Below are 26,410 nucleotides of genomic sequence, written 5' to 3'. Positions count from 1 at the left end.
GATGACTTGAGCCGAAGTCAGACACTTAAGCAACTGAGCCACCCAGGTGCCCCAAGATTTGATGATTTCTAATTCAGCTTGAGGGTTATGCCTTGTAAGACAGAAGTTTTTAACTATGGGTCAATAGTCCCCTGGGGCAGGATTTTTAACCTTTTTTTCTATATATCAAATTTTAAAAAAAATTTTTTTCAACATTTATTTATTGCTGAGAGACAGAGCATGAACAGGGGAGGGGCAGAAAGAGAGGGAGACACAGAATTGGAAGCAGGCTCCAGGCTCTGATCTGTCAGCAGAGAGCCCAATGTGGGGCTCGAACCCACGAACCGTGAGATCATGACCTGAGCTGAAGTTGGACACTTAACAGACTGAGCCACCCAGGCACCCTTCTATATATGTATTGATGATCTGCAGAAGCTTATGTTCTTGGGATAATGTTTTCAAATGTATAATAAGTTAAAATATATAGGAAAAGGAAATTATGTGGAAATAGAGTTTTCAAAAATTTTTTAAAAAGATTAGTGATATAGCAATAAATCTGCTTCTGTTAGAATATTAAATAACAAAATATAATGGTACGCCTACTAACTATTATAACTTCAAGGTACTGATGAGAATAAATGATATTTTGAGATATCCACGCCAAATATGTGATATGAAAATATCTGATTTCTGCTGGGGACCAAATTAACTACACTAATCTGTGGTTTGTTGCCTACATTCATAATGGAAGGAAATGCTAATTCTAGTTAGAGGTTTGTGAAAATAGAGATGTGATTCTATTTCCCATCCAAGTTTGGCACCCACAAATTCAGTCCATTCTATTCACGGACCTGAGCCCTAAAGGGATGGTCTGCAAATTGAAATCGCATGCACACCTTTGCACGTATTCAAGAAAGTGCAGTTTTCTAGGGAAAGGGTCCATTCCATAGCTTTTATGAAATTCTCAAAAGGTTCTTGTCTCAAAAGATTGAGTCACAAATTGGGGCGGAGGTGGAGAAAGACATTTGTTTTCCTGTGAAGTTGTACTTATTCTCATAAATGATGATAAATGAATGATTTGTTTTAATTAAAAGTAGTATATTTGCAAATTGATACCTGTCACTTTCTGAATTCATTCAACAAATATTTATGGAGCATCTCCTATGTCCCAGGAACTGTTTTACATGCCAGGGATATAAGCCCAAGAACAAAACTGACCAAATATCCCACTTGTCAAGGGGTTTACAAATATATAATATAAAAACAAATATGTAAATATAATAAATACATAGAATTTCAAGTATTGGTAAGAAATCAGTGGCCAGATCTCTCAAGTTTTCTAATTTATTCAACGACCGTTTCTGCTGCTCATAGACTGAGTTTTTTACTAATGATAATACTTTTCATTCATATAATCTTGAGTTGGTTCTTTTTATTAGATGTACTGTTTACCTCTGTCTGAGGATATATTAATGATGCCATTCTAAATTTTGTATACTGTTTAGTTTTGAGAGAGAGAGAGAGTGAGAGACAGAGTGCAAGTTGGGGAGGGGCAGAGAGAGAGGGAGACACAGAATCGGAAGCAGGCTCCAGGCTCTGAGCTTCAGCACAGAGCCCAGTGCAGGGCTTGAACCCATGGACTGCAACCTGAGCCGAAGTCGGATGCTTAACCGACTGAGCCACGCAGGTGCCCCATTAATGTTGGTATTCTCAAATCCTTTTGTGTTTTCTCTGTTAACTGTGTCATTGACTATAAGCTGTTATATTTGTTTTTTATTTTCTGTCCTGAATAGAATTGGCTTTCTCACTCCATTTGGTCATTCCTGAGTGCAATTTATCTTTGTAGTTGAGATTTGACTTGCTTCTGTTTTCTGGTCCTAAGGAAGAGGTGAAATGAACCACGGGGCTTGTTATTGGTGACAGGTCCCCCTGAGAGTTAAAGAAGAGGTGGGAGGTGACTTCTAATGGCTAGTCAGAGTGTATACCCTTCCTCCAGGGTTCTGGGACCCTGCCCCCTTCTAACACCAATGGCTCCTGCCTGGAAGAAAACACCCTTTGCTGCCAGATCCAAGGAGGAAGGATGTGGGGTTGATGTGCTGTCCTTGGTCCTACTGCAGTATCCCAGCTAATCACCCTGTAGGTGGCTCCAAGGCATTTCTGGTGGGGAGTGTTTGTAGAGCTACTCCCTTGGCTTTGAGCTAAGGTTGTGGATTTTCTAATTGTATCTTTTCTAATCATCCTTAGGGACTTTGGTGGAGTTTGGAGTTTGGTAGAGACTTGGCATGTTTCAATCTGCCAGCTTGAAATAGCACAACCTCTTAGGAAGACAATTTTGTACCCCTGTTAAATCCTGGAGAAACTTAGGCAAATGTGTACTAGGATATAAACAGAAAAATGTCCAAAGCAGCACTGTTTATAATAACTAAAAATTAGAAAAATCTAGTATCCACCAACAGTAGAATGAACAAATAGTGTTACACGGGTATTTACTCTATACTTATTAAACTGAGCATTTATGTTATGTGCATTTTATGCACATTTTTAGTTCTCACAGATATTTTTTAGATGGGGAAAAAAATTAGATGGCTTTACTTGTAGCACTGATATGGTTATAAATAGGGCTTCCACAATAAAATTTGGGAAAAGAGAGGAGGAAGTGGCAGTTCTGTCCATGTTTTTGCCACTCAGGGCTGGGTTCTAACAGAGATTTTGTGATCCAGAGAGTAGGCATTAAATGTACATTTTGGTGTGAAGAGTGGATAGGGGTGTGTGTGTGTGTGTGTGTGTGTGTGTGTGTGTGTGTGTGAGAGAGAGAGAGAGAGAGAGAGAGAGAGAGAGAGAGAGAGGGAGAGACAAAGGAGTATGTGAGAAGAAAAGATTTGAATCAAACAGCAGAGATCACCATCCCTACATTAAATAAGAATTAGTGTATTTGGTGGCACCATTACCCAGGTTTCTCTCACATCTAGCGGTCCTGTGTAGCAAATAGTTGTAGTTATTTTTGCATTTTGACCCAGAAATGACCTTTTCATTTTGCAGAATTCTCAGGGACAATTATCTGACCGAATTACATAAAGACACATTTGAAGGCCTGCTATCCCTCCAGTATTTGTAAGTTAATCAGTTCATCATTTATTATGAGTTTTTAGTTATATTATTTATTAAAAAATACAGGGTTCAAATTGGGTAATTGCAACAATTTCTTCTAACAGTAGAATTCTATAATTCTCTATAGTGGAATTCTATAATTCTCTCTATTAAATTCTATAACTCTGTAAGTCTGTGGGGACCCAGCCCATCTCTAGCATTAAATACCTCCTATGCATTTTCAACTTTTTAATTTTATAGACAAGATATAGGAAAAAGCCCTTCAGTTGTAGAGGAAAAGGGGTAATGAAGTCTGAGCAATTATGGACACCCATATGAACCTTGTTATGTAAGTGTTCATATACCATCTGCTTTTATTTATATTTATTATTTATGGCCCATGGATCAAATCCTGTGTATGGTCTGTCTTGATACAACCTATGAGTTCAGAATGATTTTCATGTTCTTAAAGGGCTGTAAAAGAGAAAAGAAGAGAAAGAAACAGAGAATATGTGACAGAGACCGTATATGGCCTGCAAAGCCTAAAATATTTACTGTCTGGCCTTTACAGAAAAGGTTTGAAAAAGTTGGCTTAGTAAAATGAGAGGAATTGAAGTTAACCTCAAATTGTCACCTACAAGACAAGAAAATATAGAACACTTACATTAATTTGAATGCCATTAACCCAGAATTTTTAAATAATTTAATCTAAATTAAATATTTAAATATTAAATATTTAACTAAGCAGGTGAATTATGTAAGCAGTATTACCAAGTACATATTAAATTATTAAGAGATTAAGGATTTCAGTGTGGGAAATTTTATTAGTTTATTTTTTTATTATTATTTTTTATGTCATTTATTGTTAAGTTAGCTAACATACAATGTGCACTTGGCTTCAGGAGTAGATTCCTGTGATCAGTGTGGAAATTCTTATGCCACCATAAAAATAGATGTTTAAAATGATGGTTAAGGGGTTGGGGCTCCTGGGTGGCTCAGTTGGTTGGGCGTCCGACTTTGACTCAGGTCGTGATCTCACAGTTTGTGGGTTTGAGCCCCGTGTCGGGCTCTGTGCTGACAGCTCAGAGCCCGGAGCCTGTTTCAGATTCTGTCTCCCTCTCTCTCTGCCCCTCCCCCACTCATGCTCTGTCTCTCTCAAAAATAAATAAACATTAAAAAAATGATGGCTAAGGGGCACGTGGCTGTCTCAGTCATTAGAGTCTGCAACTCTTGATCTCGAGGTTGTAGGTTAGAGCCCCATGTTAGGTATAGAGATTACTTAAAAAAAATGAAATCTTTAAAAATATAATGATGGTTAAGTGGTATAGTTAGAAATGTTTACACTAAACAAACATCAGAAATGCCTCTAACTTCGCTAATTACAGAATAAACATCTCTCCAGCCTCATTGTCAAGGAAGAAATGTTTGCATATATCTCTGTACATTAGACATACAGAGATACTAATGTTCTTTGCTATGGAGGTTCAGTGTTTATTCTTTGTCCATGCCATGCAAAGCTGTGTATTTCATTAATCCTTTTTAAAAAATTTTTTTAATGTTTATTTATTTTTGAGAGAGAGAGAGAGAGAGACAGAGTATGAGCAGGGTAGGCACAGAGAGAGAGGGAGACACAGAATCCGAAGCGGGCTTCAGTCTCTGAGCTGTTGGCCCAGAGCCTGATGCGGGGCTCGAATTCATGAGCAGTGAGATCATGACCTGAACCGAACGAAGTCAGATGCTCAATCGACTAAGCCATCCAGGCACCCCTCATTAATCCTTATTAATGATGTGCTTTAGAAAATAGATTCTTCTTGCAAATGTGGAAGGCTTAAGGGTAGTGAGTAAAAAGAATCTCATATGACACTAAAAATAGCCCTTCAAATTATCAAACCTTCCAAGTCTTAGGGGACAACCACTTTGTATTGGTCTTCTTGGCTACCTCTGCCATCTGGGCTCCAAACGTTACAAACACAGTTTGGAGAAAACCAAAAGAGACAAACTGCGCAATGGATAGGGCCTTTCATTATTTCTACTATGAGGTACTTTGTAAGCCAATTATTTCATGTCAGGTGAAGTGTTCTCATTCATTCATTCAAAAAAAATGTGAATCAAAACCTAAAAAAGAATGTGACAGGCCCTATGCCCAGTACCATAGGCACGCAGATGGTTAAGACAGGCTTCCCACCCTTGTAGGAACTCATGATTTCACAGGGAAAATAAACAGAAGCTTAAACCATAATGCCTAAGCACTAAATGGATGATGAAGCACTGACAAAGTGCAGAAGAGGGAGCCACAAAGTCGTAAAACCACATTTCTTTTCAGTCGTTTTGCTCCTTCTACTCACTACCCAGCTGTTAATTTATTTTATAAATATTTGAGTTTGTTCTTTGTCCATGCATCAGTTTTAAACACAGTAGACAACGCAGATGAGCAAGACTAGTCCATACTTTCATGGAGTTTATGCCCAGAGGAAATGGAATGCCAGAATAACTATATTAAGAAGAAATTGGGGCACCTGACCGGCTGAGTCAGTAGAGCATGCGACTCTTGATCTCAGGGTCGTGAGTTCAAGCCCCAGGTTGGGCGTGGAGTCTACTTTAAAAAATTAAAAGAAGGAGAAGAAGGAGGAGGAGGAGAGGGGGAGGGGAAGAAATGGATTTGGGCAATGAGAAGTATAAGTTGTTTTTGGAACACAGAAGAGGGGGGGAAGACTTCAAGTTGGATCAGGGAAGTTACTAGAGAAATACTGTTTGAACAGAACCTTGAATGGCTATGACGTATCATCAGATAGACATCTTGGGAAGAATATGCTTGCAAGATAGAGTGAGTGAAAGGCAAAATGCAGGAGAAATTTCTTTGGTATCTGTAGAGTAGGAAACTAGAGCCGGATTTAGGATTTTGAAGGCCTTGGATGATATGCCACGCTACCGTGTTATCACAGCAGTGCTCTAGGACAAACTTTAGACTGCACCAGGGTCACCGGGAGGCCTTGTCAGAACACAGGTTCCACCTCCACAGTTCCTGATTCACTCAGTCCAGAGTAGAGCTGAGAATTTGCATCTTGAGTAAGTTCCCAAGTGACTCTGATATTTGAGAACCACTCCTGGAGAATTAATCTGGTGACTGTGTGCAGTATAGATTAGAATGGGAGAGACCAGAGATGAAAATGCCAGTCAGAAGATGGTGGTACCCATGTAGGTGGAAAGTGAGGGACTCGGCTGAAATCCATGGAAATAAGAGGGTCAACCATAATCAAGAATGGGTGTTTCCAAATAAAAATCCAGGACCGTGTTGTTTTTTTGTTGGCCCCACTTGCAGCTGAAGCAATTGATAAATTCATAGACCGTTTAGGCAACGTACAACCAAAAATAAATTTCTATTAATATGATAATATAATTCTGAGTTCGTTCAAAGTTAGGTATTGATTAGAGGAGTAACTTCTTTTCAAGTTAAATGAAAAGGTATCTTTTACCTCTTCTGGTATTGACTTGGTGTCAAGAAGTAGAACTAAACCAGGAAGGTGTGCTAATGTGAGAATATCCCTTTTAATGTTAGAAATTATAGGGGCGCCTGGGTGGCGCAGTCGGTTAAGCGTCCGACTTCAGCCAGGTCACGATCTCACGGTCCGTGAGTTCGAGCCCCGCGTCAGGCTCTGGGCTGATGGCTCGGAGCCTGGAGCCTGTTTCCGATTCTGTGTCTCCCTCTCTCTCTGTCCCTCCCCCGTTCATGCTCTGTCTCTCTCTGTCCCAAAAATAAATAAACGTTGAAAAAAAAAAAAAAAAGAAATTATATGTGGCGATCACAACTTTGAGCTCATAATTTAGAAATTGATGAGGCCACAAAAAGTCATTTAATCAATTCTTCTGCTCTCAGGAAACATTACTTCCAAGATCTATCAAGATCTATAGTTGTATATTTTATGTATGAAGATCACAAAGGTGAGACTCTTAAGAAAGGTGAGGACAGGGTTAGGGGCTCTGGAAGGTTCAATTAACAATTCCTAATACTCAGAGTTTAGCCAAAAGCTACTTATTCAATACTACCATCCTACTAATTAGATATCTTATAGCTAATTGAGGCAATATTTTCCTTTTCCTTTTCCTAGAGATTTATCCTGCAATAAAATACAATCTATTGAAAGACGTACATTTGAATCACTACCTTTTTTGAAGTTTATGTAAGTTACAAATATAATTTCATTATATTTGGAATTTGTATTAAACTTAATTGTAAACCTCTTTGTTATTCATTTGGAATGAATGAACCTTTATTAGTCGAAAGCTACTAAAATTATGTAGCAAATCTTTTTTGTCTGTGGCAAAGTTTGGTGTGAGAGTTATTATAGAGATCAGAGTGAATCGTTCTAGAGCAGCAGTTCTCTGCCAGGGTGATTTTGCATCCAGGTGACACTTGGTAGTGTCTGGAGACATTTTTGATTGTCAGACTGTAGATGTGCTCCTGGCATCTAGTGGGTGGAGGCCAGGGCTGCTGTCACACCCTACAGTTCACAGGGCAGCACCCCCCCCCCATAACAAAGATTATCCAACCATAAATCTCAACAGTGCTAAAGTTGTGAAACGTTTTTCTAGAGAAATAAACTTACTTCTCTAGAAAAAAATACTTACTTAACACAAGTATTTATTGAGCATTTACTGATTTGTATCTAATGCACCACATGTATAAACATGAAAGTATAAATCTTTCATGCAAATATTTTTTTAAAAAGGCAAGTATCTTTCCTAGTGAGATTTCTTTAGTGTATGGAGAGAGTATTGTGGTTATGTTTCATTATCTATAAATTAGAATCACTGCCAAAGGATAAATATTCTGAAAGAATATCTTTTTTTTCTCTTTGTTTGTCTTGTTTTTGTGTGTGTGTGTGTGTGTGTAGAAATCTTGGTTGCAATTTACTCACCGAACTGAGCTTTGGAACATTTCAGGCCTGGCATGGAATGCCGTTTTTACACAAGCTGTAAGTGAAATAGAAAATGAATACATGTAAAAAAAAAAAAAACTACATGTAAAAATATCATACAGTGATTGGTTAGGTGTGTGTTAATAAACCCAGTATGAATTCTGGAAAGTAGGTCTTAAAATCCATTTTTTTTTTTCAAATGAGGAAACTAAGGTACAAAGAGGCCAAGAGACTTGTCTTAACTCCTAAATGGCACTCTCTGCCCTCCCTCGTACCCAGCTTTGTGTGGGCAATGAAAGCCCCAAGCAAGTAACACCCAAGTCAGTATTATCATGGGAATTCGTGACAGTGATGCTTCCCCAAGGTGTGCATGGTCCTTGAAATCCACTTTTGAATTTAACTTTGATTCCTGCTCATGTGCAAGTTTCCTATGCAAAAGAGAACTTCAAAGAACTAAGTTTAGCACAGAGTTTTCCAGGCAGCAAAAGGTGTGGGTGCTTCTTGAGCCATCAGGAAAGCAGAAAGAACTCCTGAATGCCTGCCACAGGGCACTGCTCTCCATGTGTTTTCTTTCCTGACCACTCTTCAATTAAGAAGTATGTTATTCCCTTTCAGCCGGAAAATTCTGTGATTTCTCTGTAAAAAAGCAAATCATACTGGACATGTTCAGTGGCCTGAGGGGGATTTTTAGACTCAAGGTTGAAGACCCTCCTCTAAAGCAGACGCTGGAAAAGACTGTCTTACTGTCTTGTGGTTCAGAAATCCGATTTCACAACTTATCTTCCGTTAGATGAAAGTGTTTACGGTGTGTCCGGAGCTGGAGTAAGTTCCTGCGGGTGCCCAAGAGCAGGGGCCTCCTCTCTCCTCTCATTAATTTGCTGATGCCTAACTTGGGGAAAGAATACTGAGGGTCAGTTTTTTGTTTTGCCGGCATGCCAGAGAACGGGCTCATTGAGTTTCTCCACCAAGAGGTTTTAGTGGTGTCAATATAATGTCTTAAAACTCACCACCTCTACTAAGCATCTTATAACACCGAGAGTCTCTTCGAAGAATCTGAATTTCATAGTTAGGTAGGCAATACAGGACAAAATAGGGTGGAATCCGTTGATAACAATGAATGAATTCATTGAAAAACACTCAGTGCCACGCGCACTCTATGTCGACAGTGTACTAAGTACTGGGGGTACAAAGAATACACAGGGACTGTCCCCAAGAATCTTTCATACTGGAAGGAGAAAAAGATGGCCGTTGATGGGAAAACGTATGTGAGCCATGCTGGCATCAGTGCAGCAGGGTAACGAGCTAGGGGGTGACAAAGTAGGGGATGGTTGTGGAATAGAAAAGATTTGTTGTGGAAAAGGCAACAACTTGCTTGTGTTGAGTTTCCACGTTCATCTTGATGAAGTTTTGGGGAGATGGTGGGGAGTCGGGAGCCGACGGCCAAGAAAGAATTCTTGAACATGTCTTTGGTGCAAAAAGGTGATTTTATTAAAGCACAGGGACAGGACCGTGGGCAGAAAGAACTGCGCTGGGGTTGTGAAGAGTGACAGGTTATATGCTATGGAATTGGGAGGTCAAGTCAAAAGGGAAGTCTCCAGAGGGACTGTGATATGTGAAAGAGGACTCCTAAGATACCAGAGGCCTTGCTATTGTCAAGCTAAGGTTGTTTTTCCGTCTAGCAAAGCATTAAGACAGTAGGGAGTTCCTGGAGAAATATTTTATTTGCCTGCCTCAAGTATCTGTCAATAGGCTGCAGGTTATAAGGAAATTTAATTTTACCTGAGATTTCCTTCTTGCCTTTGTTCCCCATATCACTATGGAGGGGTGATGTGGGGTCTCCAGGAAGCTGATTCTGTAGGTTTCTGGCGATTAGGCTATTGATAAGATTGCCTTTTTCTTGTAATTTACTAAGATATTTGTAAACTGATGGAAACTCCTATCTTGCCCGACTGAGATCTCTTATCAGTTAACCATTTGTTTTCTTTCCTTTCCTTTGTCCTCGAGCAGCCAGAATCACACATATCCCACCTGGGGCAGGGGCATGTGCTAACTTGTATCTTGCCCTCAACTTGCCTCATGCTCCCTCATCAATCTTACATGACAGAAAAAGGTAATTAAAGAACCAGAGCTAGCTGGTATTGAGAATAAATTAATACTCATGTCATGTGTGTTATGCCCAGAATTCGTGATCCCCAAATACCGCCAGGGAGCCGAGTCCGATGTAAAAGCAAAAGAGCCTTTATTCGAGCTAGCTCGAGCTCAATCCCCTACCTGCACTGATGCAGAGGTGAGATACCGGGGAGAGAGAGCCAGTTTCAAAAGGACAAAGGTTTTATGGGGGCCTAGGGGCAGTTGGTGAGGTAATGGCTGTGGCCTCAGCTGATTGGCTGGGGAAGGGTCCTGGGGAAGAGTGCTGTTAGGCAGGTGGGGGGGGGGGGTTACTCAAGGGGAGGAGGTGTGGTCAAGGTGAAGGACACAGAACAAGATGGAGTCAGCCGGCGTAGGCCCGCCCTTTCAATGTGGTTTGAATAGAGCTGTACTACTAAAACGAATTCACAGTTAACTTCCAAAAAATTATCACAGTACAGTAAGTGTGTATTGGAGGTTGGGCTCCTTGTTTGGGGCCAAACTTTTCTTTTCTTTTTTCTTTTTAACGTTTATTTATTTATTCTGAGAGAAAGAGAGCATGCGCAAGGGAGATGCCATCCCGTGAATTCAGTCACGTTATTACCTATGTGACTTAATTACTGGGGTGTTTATAAGTTGAAACAATATTTTCTCCAGCATTAAATAAGTTTGTAAACCTTTTGGGCCCCAGCTGAGGTGGATTTATCTTGAACTGACTGAAGCTTAAACTTCAGGTCTTCTCACTTACATAGGCCCCTTCCAAAGTCTTGGGAGGGACCCTCGCAGTTCCTGTACGCATAATTTTGCATGTTTTGATGAGGCAGGATTTCCCAAAGTAGATGAGGTTCAGACCCTACAAGGCCTCGATACACCCCTGGGTTTCAGGTAATTCTATCTCAGTAAGTTTTTTGAATGAAGCCTCTTAAGTTATTGATAAACACTGAGTGAACACGTTAGCGGTGTGGTAAAGTCTATTTTGAATCTGAAATCCACCTCAAAGCCATGCCAAGAGTTTATTAATAAGGTACCACTTTTTGAATGGTAGTAATAATCCTATTTCTTTCAGATGAAATCAGGAATGAAATATATTATGGAAAACCAACAGTGGTTGATAATCCTAAATGTTAAGTATACTTTTTTTTTTCCTGACTTTAAAGTGCTTCTCCTTCATTCACCTACACAGGTGCAGACCGATGGCTTATTTTAAAAAATTCACTTCATTGCTTCTAACAGTACGAGCTCCATGAGTTTAGAAGCCGAAGGACTCTACGATGTAGAAAGGCTGTACCTTATCGGGATAGAGCACATTCACATGCTGGCTCGTCTGTGGCGCATCAGTATTGTGCCAAGAACATAAGCTCTAAGGGAGAATAAGGAAAATCTAAGCCTTACCCCTTTTGAATTATTGTTGAGAATATCGTTGAGGTAGGTGTGGCCACCCTCTGAAGGCAAAGTCGAGCCGCAGTCACATTGACGCCCTAACGCTCCCCCAGTCAACTGGCATCTGCTTCCTTTTAGACGGCTGCGTGCCCACACAAGTTGACACACTTCAGGATATTGTCATCGCTTTTTGGTATGTACTGGAAATCCTGGCAGCTTCTTCTCAGATTCAGAAAGGCATCAACGTTAAGGATGAAGATGACAACTCAGGGCTGTCCTTTTGGGGTGATTTAGGGTAACTTTTATTATTTTCCGTGTGTGGTAGTTCAGAAGCTTTGCGATAGTCATACCCAACTGTTACTTTTCTTCTCCCAGCTGCCTCTGATTCTTCCCACGTATATGCCAAGGCATCTTCTTTCTCTGGGAAGCATGGTAGTTGCTCCTCTGCCCCATATCATTTCTTTAATACCTACCTCTGTTAGGTATTTACTGCGCTCCGGCACTACGCTAAGACCTTTCGCTTGTGCTGCAAGTAAGACAGTGTGTCTTAAACTCTTAGAATAGAGCCTGGCACGTGGGAAATGCTCCGGACGTGGCCCCTCACACGCCACTTCATTTTCGTTTTTCCAGCAACTCTTGTGATACAGGTAGTATCATCCTCATTTCGGGGATGAGGAAGTTGAAACTCAGAGACATCGGGTGACTTGCCTAGGTTCACACTGTCAATAAGTGACAGAACCACTTAAGAAGCTTCGCGAGTAATACAATTCCGCATTCCCTGGCACTAGGTAGGACCTGAATGACAACCGGCCTTTTGGGCGTCGTCCCTTGGAGTCAGCTTCTCACTGGAATAGGACCTTTCGAGCAGGGAGCTCCTTTTCCCTATGCTTCGGGAGCTCCTGGCCATGCCACCTATGGGCATCCCCAGGCTTCCTGCTCACCGCCTGGTGCAAATATCACATCGTCACTGCTAGGCACCCACTCTGTGCCCAGCCTTATGCTAGGTGCTTTGCACATGCTCTTTCCTTTAATCTTCAAGTTGCCTTATGAGGTAAATGCTGCTAAAAAGACTCGGAGACGTTCGTTACTTAAGTCCCTTCACCAGGAAGTGACAGCCAGAATTCAGACCTAGGTCTGCCTGATTCCGGGGCCCTTGCTTCTTGGGCTGTTCCTCACTGCCAGAAACTCCTCTTCAAGGCTGTTCTCAGAACTTGAATTAAAACATGGGCTCACCATTTCAGATTCTTTAGGCTTCGCCCCTCCCCCCGCCCAACCCCTGAGAGAGGATCTACGTGATGCCGTTAGATGTCTTGTATTGAGGAGCTTCGCATGGGGAGTCATGTTCTCATGGCTCATGGACCTATGTAGATGAATAAAGGAAAGGGGTTATTCTATCCCCAAGTACTTCAAACATACTGGAATAGGGTCTAGATCACTCTACTTATTTCTTCAACTGCTTTCCTCCAAGGAGCCAGTTTTCCCTCCATGCCTTGGGATTCCAGCATAGAGAGTTTGGAGTCTGTCCTATTTGAAATGTATTTTCACTGCCTGCTTTGGACATTTTTTCAGCCAAAGCTGTTAGGATTTCAGTACATTCAGGACAGTGGTGACAAGCTTCAGTCCTCAAGTCTTCTCTGTCTCCTCAGTTAATAGAAAGGAAACGTAGCCCATCTGTCTGGACCTCTGTAGAAGAATTTGGAGAAAAAAAAAATAACACGTAAGAAATGTTCCCTTATTTTGTGAGCTACCTTTAGTCTGTCCCGTTGCTCTGCAACGGAAAGCTTTTGCAAAAATACTTGAGTTTTCCTCTTCAAATAAGATAGAGTTTTTAAAAAACAAAAAAATATCTAGAACAGTATTTCTTCAACTTTGATTATGAGACAGTCTTTGAGGATAACTGTTGTTATGTTTTACTCCCATAAAGATAAGCCCACGAATATCCAAAAGCCAATAGACTGAGTCAGCACACGTTTTATCTGTAAAATGAGGGAATTGAACGGAAATGGAGATGATGTCTAGTGCAGCGTCCACCGTTCGTGCGTATCGCAGTCTGTGGAAAGACAATTGCTGTCGGTCCAGCAGATGTAACCTGTCGGGTCAGTTCTCATTCTCCCCTTGGCTCGGGCACAATAGCTCCATGAAGAGAAGGCGGCACTAAAGACAGGAGGAGATAGGATAACTTGGAGTGGCCTGTATTTTGTTTTCACTACAGATAAACACAGGGCATTCATCTCAGCAGGAGGGCTGCCTGGGTAAGAGGAAGCACCGAGCCGATGGGTATAAGGCCATGGGTGAGCTACCAGGAAAGAGGGGGGGACAGTGGGGGTAGAGCACTGAGATAGTTGGGGGGAAGGATAACAAACTACTAAATTGTTTTGGCTGCATAATTCTTCATAGTCTTTCTTAATAGGGAGCCAGGGGGGCGGGGTGGGGGGGGGGGAGAAGTGGGCAGGGGAAGACACACACGTGGAAGAGGTTACTTGCACAGAGCCCGCCAGTAAGCTTGTAGGTATTAATGCCATTTTTATGTTTTCAAAGCCAAAGGACATTCGGAGCCTCAAGGTTGAGGAACTGTGTTTAACCAGACATGTGACACTCACGTTCTTTCTCTTCATAACATTGTCTGACTGGATATTAACTAGTGTTACACAAACCCGACATGTTAATGGGCCTGAAAAAACGTAGAAGAAGGGGCTGGAATAGGAAGAATAGGGGAGTTTCCAAGGCAAGAACAAAAATGCATGGCTCCCAGCCGCACCGCTAACTCCCTCTGACCTCCGCGTGGAAGAGTTTGAGTCTTCGCTCCCCTTTTCTCCACCTACTAACGTGTTTGATCTTCTGGCAACTGGTTCTCTATTTATCACAACATGGTTCTTTTTTTTTTTTTTTTTCAAATTGAGATATAGTCCGCATAATAGAATATGCAACATTATAAAGTATATAGTCCAATGGTATACTTTGATAGACAATAATCACTGCTAATCCAGAACATTGTCATCGCCCCCCTCGAAAGAAATACCATACCCATCAGCCTTTACTCCCCATTCTCCCCTCTTCCCAGGCCCCTGGCAACAACTAATTTACCTTCTGCCCCTATGGATTTGCCTATTCTGGACATTTCATAGAAATGTGTGTCTAGTTTCTTTCACATGGCTTGTTGGCTTCAAGATTTATCCGGTTGTAGCATGTTTCAGTACTTCATTCCTTTTTTTAATGTTTATTTATTTTTGAAAGAGAGCACACACAAGCAGGGAAGGGGCAGAGAGAGAGGGGGACAGAGGATCCAAAACCACAGAGCCTGATGTAGAGCTCGAACTCATGAACTGTGAGATGACGACCTGAGCCAAAGTCAGATGCTTAACCGACTGAGCCACCCAGGTGCTCCAGTCACATTTTGTTCATCCATTCGTGAGTTATTGGACATTTGGATTATTTTGACTTTTTGGCTATTGTGAATAATGCTGCTATGAGTATTCATGTACAAGTTTTTGTGTGGTCATATGTTTTTAATTCTCTTGGGTACATACCTAAGAGTGGAATTGCTGGGTCATGTAGTAACTCTATATTTAACCCTTTTGAGGAACTGCCGAACTGTTTTCCACAGTGACTACACCATTTTACATTCCCACCAATGTATGAAGATTCTGGTTTCCCCAAATCTTGCTACCACTTATCATTGTCTCTCTGTTCGATCATAGCCATCTTAGTGAGTGTAGAGTACTATCTCATTGTAGCTTTGATTTATATTTCCCTAATGACCTAAGACATTGAGCATCTTTTCATGTGCTTATTGGCCATTCATGTATTTTCTTTGGCGAAATGTCTCTTCAAATCCTTTACCCATTTAAACATTTGATTATTTGTCTTTTCACTGAGTTTTAAGAGTTCTTTATATATTCTGGATGTTCTGGATACTAGACTTGTATCAGACATATGATAGTTTTGGGTTGTTTTTTTATTTTTAAATAAAGTCCAGTTTATCTATTTTTCCTTTGGTTTGTTGTGCTTTTTGTGTCATGTCTAAGAAACTGGCGCCTAAATCCAAGGTCATAAAGATTTCTCTCCTGAGAGTTTTATAGCTTGAGCTCTTCCATTTAGGTCTTTGACTCATTTTGAGTTAATATTTATATATGGTGTGAAGTGTAGGAATCCAACTACATTATTTGGTATGGGGATATACGGTTGTCCCAGCATCATTTGAAAAGACTAGTCTTCCCACGTTGAATGGTGTTGGCACCCTTGTTGAAAATCAGTGGGCCATAAATGTGAGGATTTGTTCCTGGACTGTCAGTTCTGTTCCATCAACTTACATGTCTGTTCTTTTGCCAGTACCACACCGTGATTACTGTAGTTTTGAAGTAGGTTTTGAAACCAGGGCATGTGAGTCTTCCCATTTTGTTGTTCTGTGTCAAAATCGTTTTGGAGCACCCGGGTAGCTCAGTTGGTTAAGTGGCCGGCTCTTGATTTCAGCTCAGGTCATGACCTCATGGTTTGTGAGATGGAACCCTGTGTTGCAATCTGCACTGACAGCATGGAGCCTGCTTGGGATGCTCCCTCTCCTTCTCCCTCTGCCCCTCCCCTGCTCACACTTTTCCCCACTCACACTCGCTCATGTTTGCTCTTCTGCACGGGTGTGTATGCTCGCTGTCTCTCAAAATGAATAGATAAACTTTTTTTTTTTTTAAAAAGATCATTTTGGCTATTCTCGGTCCCTTGAATTGACATACAGATTTTAGAATTAGCTTGCCAATTTTTGGAAAGAAGTCAGTTGGGGTTTGGATAGGGATTATACTGAAACCACAGTTCAATTTGGGGTATAGTGCCATTTTAACACTATTGTCTTCTGATCCGTGAACATGGCATATCTTTACATTTATTTCAATCTTCTTTAATTTCTTTCAACAACGTTTTGTGGTTTTTAGTGTGATTCTTGCACTTCTTTGGTTAAATGTTTTCCTAAGTATTTTGTTCTTTTGAGTACTGTTATACATGGAATTGTTTTCCTAATTTCATTTTTGGAATAGTCATTGCTGATGTATAGAAATAAAGCTAATTTTTACATATTGATCTTGTGTCCTGTAACCTTGCTGAACTCATTTATTAGTGCTAAGGTTTTTTTTCTACATTCCCAGGAATATGTCTTGTGGTCTTCTAGTTACCCAGGAAGATGTTGGAGCATTTCAAAGTCCCTATGGACATCTCATTTCTCAGCTTTTTCCTTTTAGGCTTTTTGTTTAGGCTATTTTTTGTCTTGTTATCAATTGCCTCACATAGCTGCCAGATTAAAACATTTATCTATAATTGTTTTCAAAAAATGCCCCTTGGGAAGAGGCTATTTTAGCACTGTGCAGTTCTCAGTGAGGTCAAGGGCAAGGCTTTCAAGTGAAGTTTTTTAGGGACCCCACTAGACAGGTAAAACAATGACAGTTTGTTCCTTGGGAATGAGGCTTTAAGGAACTTCAGCTCCATTCTGTTCCCCTGGGATGTGGGCAATTTTTAAGGCTACCATCAGGATGGAGAGCAGAGGTTGAGGACAAGTTAAAACAACAGAGCTCACTGTTCTCATAGAAATTAGTAATTTTTTCTTTAATAAATGCTCTCCGGGTTGCTGCAAGCCCATTGGTTAAAATTTCCAAAGTTCTGAGAAAGTTGATTTTGACCATTTTTGCTAGTTTTTGTTGTTGTTGTTGCTTTTACGGAAGGATGAATTTTCAGACGTCCTTCCTTTCTCATTTTCACTGATTCACCTGTAACAGGGCTTTAAAATGTCTAAAGTCTCAGGGCACCTGGGTGGCTCAGTTAACTGCCTGACTCTTGATTTCGGCTCAGGTCATGATCTTGCGGTCATGGGATCAAGCCCCATGTCAGGCTCTGCACTGGGCATGGAGCCTGCTTGGGATTCTCTCTCTCTCTCTTCCTCTGCCTCTCCTTCACTCATACTCTTGTACTCTCTCTCTCAAAAAATAGAATACAAAAATAAAAAATGAAATCTCTAAAGTCTCAATGATCACAGGCTAATTAAATACTTAATCATGGGAGATGATTAGAGGAAAGGAATAAAAATAGAAAATGTAATTCTTAGAGAAGCTCTCCCAGATGGAGAGATGAAGTTCAGCAAAGTGTTTCTATATTTAATGCTCTCAAAGTTAAGTTTAAGGTAACGGCTATTTTAAACCCCCTTTTTTTTTTCATACAAGTTAAATACAGGCTTTGGAGTCAGAACTGAGTTCAGATTCCAGCTCTGCTTCTTGACTGGCTTGACAAACTGGGACAAATTATACAACCTCTCTGTACTTCAGTTTCCTCACTTGTAAAATGGGGTAATGATGTATCTATCACATAAGGTTATTGTGAGGTTTAAATGTGAAATGCTGATCACAGATGCCCTATAGCTCAATAGTATTGGTTGTGATGATTATCCTTATAATTTTGCAAAAGTACAGTGATGATTCTTGAGCAGAGTCAACTTAAAGGCAGATTTTCTTTTCTTTCTTCCTGTTTCCTTCACTTTATTTTTGCTGTAAAGAATTGAGAAGAAAATCTACTCGGCATTTTGGAATAAAAACTTGTGTCAAACAGTGACAAAATGTTATTTATTCAACAAGCCTTCACTAAGTAACTAGTAAATAACAAGCACTCTGTCAGGCACAGGGACAAAAATGACAATAGAGCATGGTCCCTGCCCTCAAGGAGCTGGCAGTCCAGGAGATGGATAAGGAAACGGGATCATATGCCACCTAACAAAGGCTGTCATAGGAGAATACACATGGTGGGGGTATAGCTTTCACCATTTCCTCTTAGATTAATCCCTTTGTCTTTGGCCCCCAAACTGAGAAATTGGTCCTATTTTTGTCTTTAACCGGGTGTTTTAAACTGTGGAATTTTTTACATTTCTAGAGATAAAGGAAAAGCACCTAGAATTATAGAGGACACTAGAAACAGTCTTTCCTACAGAGCCTGGGCTTCCTACCAGCATAGTCACTTCTAGGATTTTCAGCCCAAAAAGTTCTTTGGCATATCTTTGCTTTGCTGTCCACGTAAAAAAAAAAATTTTTTTTTCCTCTTTCTGTTCTCCACTTTATCGTCCAGAGAGCTGGGTAGTTCCCAAAGGAAGAGTGCTTTACAGAATCTAAGGGTGATTTATAGGCAAAGGCAGAAAATGATTAGTTTTCACCTTCCAGTTCCATACACCCAAAATGAACATAAACTTTCATGGTAGTCATTACTGGAAATGCAGATAATTTTAATTCCATTGCATTTTTCAGAATTATCAGTCGTAACCCTCTGTCAACTGTTGAAGATTCCTATCTTTTTAAGTTGCCAGCATTAAAATATTTGTAAGTATTGCAACAATCTCATGGCTCATGAGATGATTTCTGATCTTTTTTGTTGTCATCAAAAGATTAAGTATTTTGCGTTTTGGTTAAAAAGTCGTAATTTAAATTTTAACTGGGTTATTGAAATAAGCATTATTAGCAAAGAAAAAACGTATATGGGCAAGATAGCCTGCAGAGGAAGGAGTAGTATTGAAGAACACATAACAGACATGGGACTTGTAGATGTAGGTAGAAATACCATTTATCTCAAAGTGGAAAGTGGAGTAAGGTGTATATTAAAAGAAAAAAAGACTAATCAAGAGAGGTGGATGCAACTGAGAATGAAAATGAGGATAAGAGTAAAAAGGATTGTACTGTTGAGCACCAAGGTGATTAATTTGATGATGCACATAAAATGTCTTCATTGGGAGCTTTCTGAAATTATTGTCCATAGCAAGAAAACTCTTGAGCTGACTTGACAAAGAAGCCAGAATTGAAGTAATCACATGTTGTTAAGTATCTTTTTAGGTACAGAATTTTTATCCTTGGGTTCAAATCACGCATGTTTGGGCTTTCTCCTTCAGAGACATGGGATCAACACAGGTGTCACTTACAACAGTTGAGAGCCTCCTCATGATGACCCTTGAATTGGAAACACTGTAAGTTGATTTTTCTTATGTGTATTTTCACTTAGTTGTTTACTTAGATTTGTTTTATTGTTTTCTTAAGTCAGATTTATTGAGGTATAAAATTTACTCTTTTTAAGCATACAGTTTGATGAGTTTTGACAAACGTGTAGTTATGTAACCACCACCACATTTGAGACGTAGAACATTTCTGTCACCCCAAAAGGCCCCTATGTGCCTTTGCAGCCAATCCCCTTTTCTCACCACCAGCCCTGGCAACCACCAACCTAATTTTTGTCCCTATAGTTTTGCCTTTTCCACAGTGTCTTATAAATGAAATCATACCAGGGGCACCTGGGTGGCTCAGGCAGTTAAGCGTCCGACTTCAGCTCAGGTCATGATCTCGCGGTCTGTGAGTTCAAGCCCTGCAGCGGACTCTGTCCTGACAGCTCAGAGCCTGGAGCCTGCTTCAGATTCTGTGTCTCCCTGTCTCTCTACCCCTTCCCCACTTGCACTCCATCTCTCTCTCTCTCTCAAAAATAAATGAACATTAAAAAAAATAAATAAATGAAATCATACAGTATGCAGTCTTCTGTGATTGGATCCTTTCAGCATAATCCTTTTGAGATTCATCCATGTTTTTTTTTTTAACTTTTTTAACGTTTATTTATTTTTGAGAAACAGAGAGCATAAGCAGGAGAGGGGCAGAGAGAGAGAGAGAGAGACACAGAACCCGAAGCAGGCTCCAGGCTCTGTCAGCGCAGAGCCCAATACAGGACATGAACCTGCGGAACATGAGATCATGGCCTGAGCCAAAGTCGGTCACTTATGTGACTGAGCCACCCAGGCACCCCAGAGACTCATCCATGTTTTTGCACATGTCAGTAGTTCATTTCCTTTTTATTGCCGAGTAGTATTGCAGTTGTGAGGATATACCAGTTTGTTTATGCATTCATCAGTTAATGGGCATTTGAGTTGTTTCTAGCTTTTTGGCCTTTACGAATAAATTTGCTTAAAACACTTACATGCAGGTCTTCGTGTGAGCATATGTTTTCATTGGGGGAGGGGGGAGGTGGTAAAATACCTAATGGCAGGATTGCTACATCATATGCTGAGTGTATATTTAACTTTTTAAGAAACTGCTTACCTGTTTTCTAAAGTGGATGTACCATTTTGCATTCCAGCCAGCAGTATATGAGATCTTCTATCTATCCTTTCTTCTAATGTCTTTATCTATTTTTCATAAGGTGAATGTTGGCCTTAAAATTGAGTTGGGAAGTATTCCCCTCTCTTCAATTCTCTAGTACTGTTTGTGCAGAATTGGCATTATTTTTTCCTTAAATGTTTGCTAGAATTCACCAGTGAAGCCATGTGGGCTTGAAGCTTTCTTTGTGAGAAAGTGTTAAACTACAGATTTTATTTTTGTAATAGTGCTACTTAAATTACATACTTTATTTTTTTGAGTAGTTCATGTCTTTCAGGGAATCTATTTCATCTTGAAGTTATTGACATAAAGTATTTTATAATAATCCCTTATTATCCTTTTAGTATCTGTAGAATTGTAGTGATGTCATTCCTCTCATTTTTGATATTGATAATTTGGTCTTCTCTTGTCTTTTCTTGATAAATCTGGCCAGAAGTTTATCAGTTTTACTTATCTTCTCTAAAAAGTGCCTTTTCATTACACTGACTTCTCTATTTTTGTTTTCCTTTTCAAAAATTTCTGCTTTGATCTTTATCATTCCATTTTCTCTCCTTACTCAGTGATGAATTTCCTTTTCTTTTTCTAGTTTCTTAAAAGTGGACACTGGGGAAGATGAATACTATATGAGCAACATCCCACATGTTGACATGTTGTGTTTTCAGTTTCAGTTGGTACAAAATAGTTTCTAATATCCATTTTGACTTATTTGACCAATAGGGTTACTTAGGAGTGTGTTGGTTAGTTTCTAAATATTTGGAGATTTTACAGATCTGTTAATTTGTTATTTAATTCCATTGTGGTCACAGAACAATATGTTGGATGACTGAAATCCTTTTAAATTTATTGAGGCTTGTTTTATAGCCAATGAATTCTGGTAATAGATGAGAATATGGCCTATTTTGATAAATATTATGTGTCCACTTGAAAGAAAATATGTAGTCTGCTGATTTGGTGTGGAGTATTCTATAAATGTCAACTAGGTCAAGTAGGTTGGTAGTATTTTTCAAGTCTGATGTATCATTACTCATTTTCTATATATTTTTTCTGTCAATTATTGAGAGAGGGATATTGAAATCTCCAACTATAATTGAGTGCTTATGTGTCTCTCTTTCCTATTCTCCTTAATATATTTGGAAGTTCTATTATCAGATACATAAATTCTTAAGTTATGTCTTTTCTAATAGTTGACATTTCTATCACAATGGAATAACCTCATTTATCCCTGGTAATATCTTTGCTTTGAAATTGACTTTGTCCTATAGTAAATATAGCCACTCAAGGTTTCGTTTGATTAGTGTTAGCAAAGCATAATTTCTTCCATATTTTTAACCTACTTATATCTTTGTATTGAAGATGAATCTTATAGACAGCATATAGTTGGCTTTTGCTTTTTTATCCAGTATGACAACTCTATCTTTTAATTAGGTGATTATACCATTTATATTTAATGTAATTATTTATATGCTTACATTTAAAGCTACTGTCTACTCTTTTCTATGTATCCCATCTGTTCTTTGTTTCTTTTCTTTTTCTTTTTCTTCTTCTTCCTGCTCTTGGGTTGATTTAGTACGTTTTATTATTTTTTGGTGGGGGGATAAATAGTTACAACTCAGGTTTTGTTATTTTAGTAGCTGTTTAATGGTTTGTAGTGTTCATGTTTAACTTATCACAGTCTATCTTCAAATGATATTATATGATTTCATGAATAGTATAAGAACCTTACAATAAATAGTGTACTTCCATTGTTCCCCTCCTGACCTTTGTGCTATTGTTTTCATACATTTTACTTTTAGCACACCATATTATTTTTTTTGTTTAAATAGTCAGTTATCTTTTTTTATTTTTGTATTTTTGAGAGAGACAGAGTGCAAGTGGGGGAGGGGCAGAGAGAGAGGGAGACACAGAATCTGAAGCAGGCTCCAGGCTCTGAGCTGTAGACACAGAGCCTGATGTGGGGCCTGAAATCACAGACTATGAGATCATGACCTGAGCTGAAGTCAGATGCTTAACTGACTGAGCCACCTGGGTGCCCCTCAATTATCTCTTTTATTGAAGTATATATAGATCATGTAATATTAAATTAGTTTCAGGTGTACAACACAGTGATCTTTTATATACATTATGAAATGCTCACAACACAGTGATCAATTATATACATTATGAAATGCTCACCACAATAAGTATATTACAGTATTATTGACTATATTCCCTATGCTGTACTTTTCATCTGGTGACTTATTTATTTTATAACTGCAAGTTGGTACCTCTTAACCCTTTTCACTCATTTTGTCCATATCCCCAGTTTGTTCTCCGTATTTACAAGTGTTTTCTCTTTTTTGTTGTTGTTTATTCATTCATTTGGTTTTTTGTTTATTTTTTGTTTATTTTTTACCTTGTTTTATTTTTTATTTTTTAAAATTTGCATCCAAATTAGTTAGCATATAGTGCAACAATGATTTCAGGAGTAGAGTCCTTAGTGCCCCTTACCCATTTAGCCCATCCCCCCTCCCACAACCCCTCCAGTAACCCTCAGTTTGTTTTCCATATTTATGAGGCTCTTCTGTTTTGTCCCCCTCCCTGTTCTTACATTATTTTTGTTTCCCTTCCCTATGTTCATCTGTTTTGTCTCTTAAAGTCATCATATGAGTGAAGTGATAGGATTTTTGTCTTTCACTGACTAATTTCACTTAGCGTAATACCCTCCAGTTCCATCCATGTAGTTGCAAACGGCAAGATTTCATTCTTTTTGATTGCCAAGTAATACTCCATTGTATATATATACCACATCTTTCATCCATTCATCCATCAATGGACATTTGGGCTCTTTCCATACTTTGGCTATTGTTGATAGTGCTGCTATAAACATTGGGTGCACATGCCCCTTCAAATCAGCATTTTTGTATCCTTTGGTTAAATGCCTAGTAGTACAATTGCTGGGTTGTAGGGTAGTTCTATTTTTAACTTTTTAAAAACCTCCATACTGTTTTCCAGAGTGGCTACAGCAGTTTGCATTCCCACCAGCAGCGCAGAAGGGTTCCCCTTTCTCCACATCTGTTGTTTCCTGAGTTATTAATTTTAGCCATTCTGACACATGTGAGGTGGTATCTCATTGTGATTTTGATTTGTATTTCCTTGATGATGAGTGATATTGAGCATCTTTTCATGTGTCTGTTAGCCTTCCGGATGTCTTCTTTGAAAAACTGTCTATTCATGTCTTCTGCCCTTTTCTTAACTGGATTATGTATTTGATTTTTTGGGTGTTGAGTCCTTTATATATTTTGGATACTAGCCCTTTATCAGATTATGTCATTTGCAAATATGTTCTCCCATTTCATCAGTTGCCTTTTAATTTTGTTGATTGTTTCCTTTGCTGTACAGCTTTTTATCTTTTTTTCATGGATGTTTATTTTTGAGAGAGAGAGCACAAGAGTGGGGTAGGGGCAGAGAGTGAGGGAGACAGAGGATCTGAGCAGGCTCCGCACTGTCAACAGAGAGTCGATGCGGAACTCGAGCTCACAAACCGTGAGATTATGACCTGAGCTGAAGTCAGAAGCTTAACCGACTGAGACACCCAGGTGCCCCAGAAGGTTTTTATCTTGATGAGGTCCCAATAATTCATTAAAAAAAATGTTGTTTGTTTGTTTGTTTATGTTTATTTTTGAGAGAGAGAGACAGAGTGCAAGCAGGGGAGGGGCAGAGAGAGAGAGGGAGACACAGAATCTGAAGCAGGCTCCAGGCTCCAAGCTGTCAGCACAGAGCCTGACACGGGGCTCAGACTCACGAACTGTAAGATCATGATCTGAGCCAAGTGAGATACTTAACCAACTGAGCCACCCAGGTGCCCCTATTAATTAATTAATTAATTAAGAACATGGACACACACATACATGTATGCATGGGGGGGAGCAGAGAGAGAGGGAGAGAGAGAATCTCAAGTGGAGAGAGAATCCTGATGCGGGATTCAATCCACGACCCTGAGATCACGACCTGAGCCAACACCAAGAGTCAGGCATTCAACCCGCTAAGCCACCCAGGCACTCCTCAGTAGTTCATTTGTACTTTTGTTTCCCTTGCCTCTGGAGACATGTCTCTACTAAGAAGTTGCTTTAGCTGAGATCAAAGAGGTTTCTGCCTGTGTTCTCCTCTAGGATTTTGATGGTTTCCCGTCTCACATTTAGGTCTTTCATCCATTTTGAATTTATTTTTGTGTATGGTGTAAAAAAGTGGTTTAGTTTCATTCTTCTGCACGTTACGGTCCAGTTTTCCCAACACCATTTATTGCGAAGACTATCTTTTTTCCACTGGATATTCTGCTTTATCGAAGATTAGTTGACCATATATTTGTGGCTCCATTTCTCGGTTCTCTATTCTATTCTATTGATCTATGTGTCTGTTTTTGTGCAGTACCACACTGTCTTGATGATTCCAGCTTTGTAATACAGTTTGAAGTCCAGAATCATGATGCCTCCAGCTTTGTTTGTTTGTTTTTTCCCAACATTATAATTCGGGGTCTTTTCTTGTTCCATACAACTTTTAGAATTGTTTGTTCTCGCTCTGTGAAAAATACTGGTGTTTGATAGGGATTGAATTGAATGTGTAGTTTGCTTTGAGTAGTATAGACATTTTAACAATATTTGTTCTTCCAATCCTTGAGCATGGGATGTTTTTCCATTTCTTTCTGTCTTCTTCAATTTATTTTCATAAGCGTTCCATTGTTTTCAGCATACAGATCTTTTACCTCTTTGATTAGGTTTATTCCTAGGTATCTTATGGTTTTTGGTGTATTTTTTTTTTAATTTTAGAGTCAGAGTGTACAAGTTGGGGAGAGGGGCAGAGGAGAGAGAGAGAGAGAGAGAGAGAGAGAGAGAGAGAGAGAGAGAATCTTAAGAGAATCTTAATCTAATCCATGCTGAGTGTGGAGCCTGACACAGGGCTCGATCTCACGACCCTGAGATCCTGAGCCGAAATCAAGAGTAGGATGCTTCATCGACTTAGCCCATCCAGGCACCCCTTGTTTGTTTGTTTTTTTCTGAGATTCTACATATAAGTGAAATCATATAGTGAAATGATATACATACATATAGTGAAGTGAAATCATAACCTATATAGTTACCAGTTCTAATGTTCTTCATTCCTTTGTGTGGATCCACATTTCCGTCTGCTATCCTTTTCCTTCTGCTTAAAAATACTTTCTTTAGGGGCACCTGGGTGGCTCAGTCAGTTAAGCATCCAACTCTTGATTTTGGCTCAGGTCATAATCTCACAGTTTGTGAGCTCAAGTCCCGCGTTGGGCTTTGCTTGGGATTCTCTGTCTCCTCAGTGCTCTTTCCCCCTTGCACACGCATACTGCACGTGCCCTCTCTCTCTGTCTCTCAAATAAACATTTAAAAAAATACTTCCTTTGGCATTTCTACAGTGTAAGCCTGCTAATGATGAATTCTTCCAGCTCTTGTATGTCTCAGATAGTCTGTCTTGCTTTTATTTTTGAAAGATTTGGGTATAGAATTCTAGCTTGATAGCTATTTGGTCCCCCTCTCCTTTTCACTGCTTGAAAGATGTTGCCCCACCGAGTTCTGGCTTACATTATTTCCAACAAGAAATATGTTGTCATTGTTATATCTTTGTTGCTCTGTGTGTCATGTGTGGTTTTGTTCCTTTGGCTGCTTTTAAGATTTGCTCTTTATCGCTGGCTTTGACCAGTTTGATTATCATGTGCCGTGGTGTAGTTTTATCCGTGTTTAATGGATTAAACTAAACATGTAGTTTAATCCATGT

The 26,410-nt window shown here is 39.6% G+C and overlaps 1 protein-coding gene and 2 long non-coding RNA genes across 8 annotated transcripts in view; 1 reads left to right on the top strand and 2 right to left on the bottom strand.

Annotated features, from left to right (window-relative positions):
* The window catches only part of LOC144615216 (uncharacterized), a 48,943-nt gene that overhangs the window by 10,680 nt on the left and 11,853 nt on the right, over positions 1-26,410 (top strand). For 2 of the 6 annotated variants that reach the window (XM_081794671.1, XM_081794673.1), the window contains exons 4-6: positions 3,019-3,090; positions 18,755-18,826; positions 19,390-19,464. In XM_081794671.1, coding sequence (XP_081650797.1) covers positions 3,019-3,090; positions 18,755-18,826; positions 19,390-19,464 — 219 coding nt within the window. Of the gene's footprint in view, positions 1-3,018; positions 3,091-7,172; positions 7,245-7,958; positions 8,040-18,754; positions 18,827-19,389; positions 19,465-26,410 lie in introns of all 6 variants that reach the window. The other 4 variants (XM_081794668.1, XM_081794669.1, XM_081794670.1 and 1 more) reach the window with 4 other exon arrangements.
* LOC145715104 (uncharacterized) lies at positions 3,354-9,006 on the bottom strand. Its single transcript, XR_014137116.1, has 3 exons — positions 8,727-9,006; positions 7,983-8,037; positions 3,354-3,700 (listed from the first exon to the last, which is right to left on the bottom strand). It is a non-coding gene; the product is annotated as an uncharacterized LOC145715104 (long non-coding RNA).
* On the bottom strand, positions 13,136-25,831 carry LOC145715108 (uncharacterized). Its single transcript, XR_014137120.1, has 2 exons — positions 25,749-25,831; positions 13,136-13,172 (listed from the first exon to the last, which is right to left on the bottom strand). It is a non-coding gene; the product is annotated as an uncharacterized LOC145715108 (long non-coding RNA).

The sequence above is a fragment of the Panthera onca genome (assembly GCF_046562875.1).
Source record: "Panthera onca isolate mPanOnc1 chromosome E1 unlocalized genomic scaffold, mPanOnc1 haplotype 2 h2.Chr16_ul_1, whole genome shotgun sequence".
In the NCBI taxonomy this organism is placed as follows: domain Eukaryota; kingdom Metazoa; phylum Chordata; class Mammalia; order Carnivora; family Felidae; genus Panthera; species Panthera onca.
This window is presented reverse-complemented; position numbering and strand designations above follow the sequence as displayed.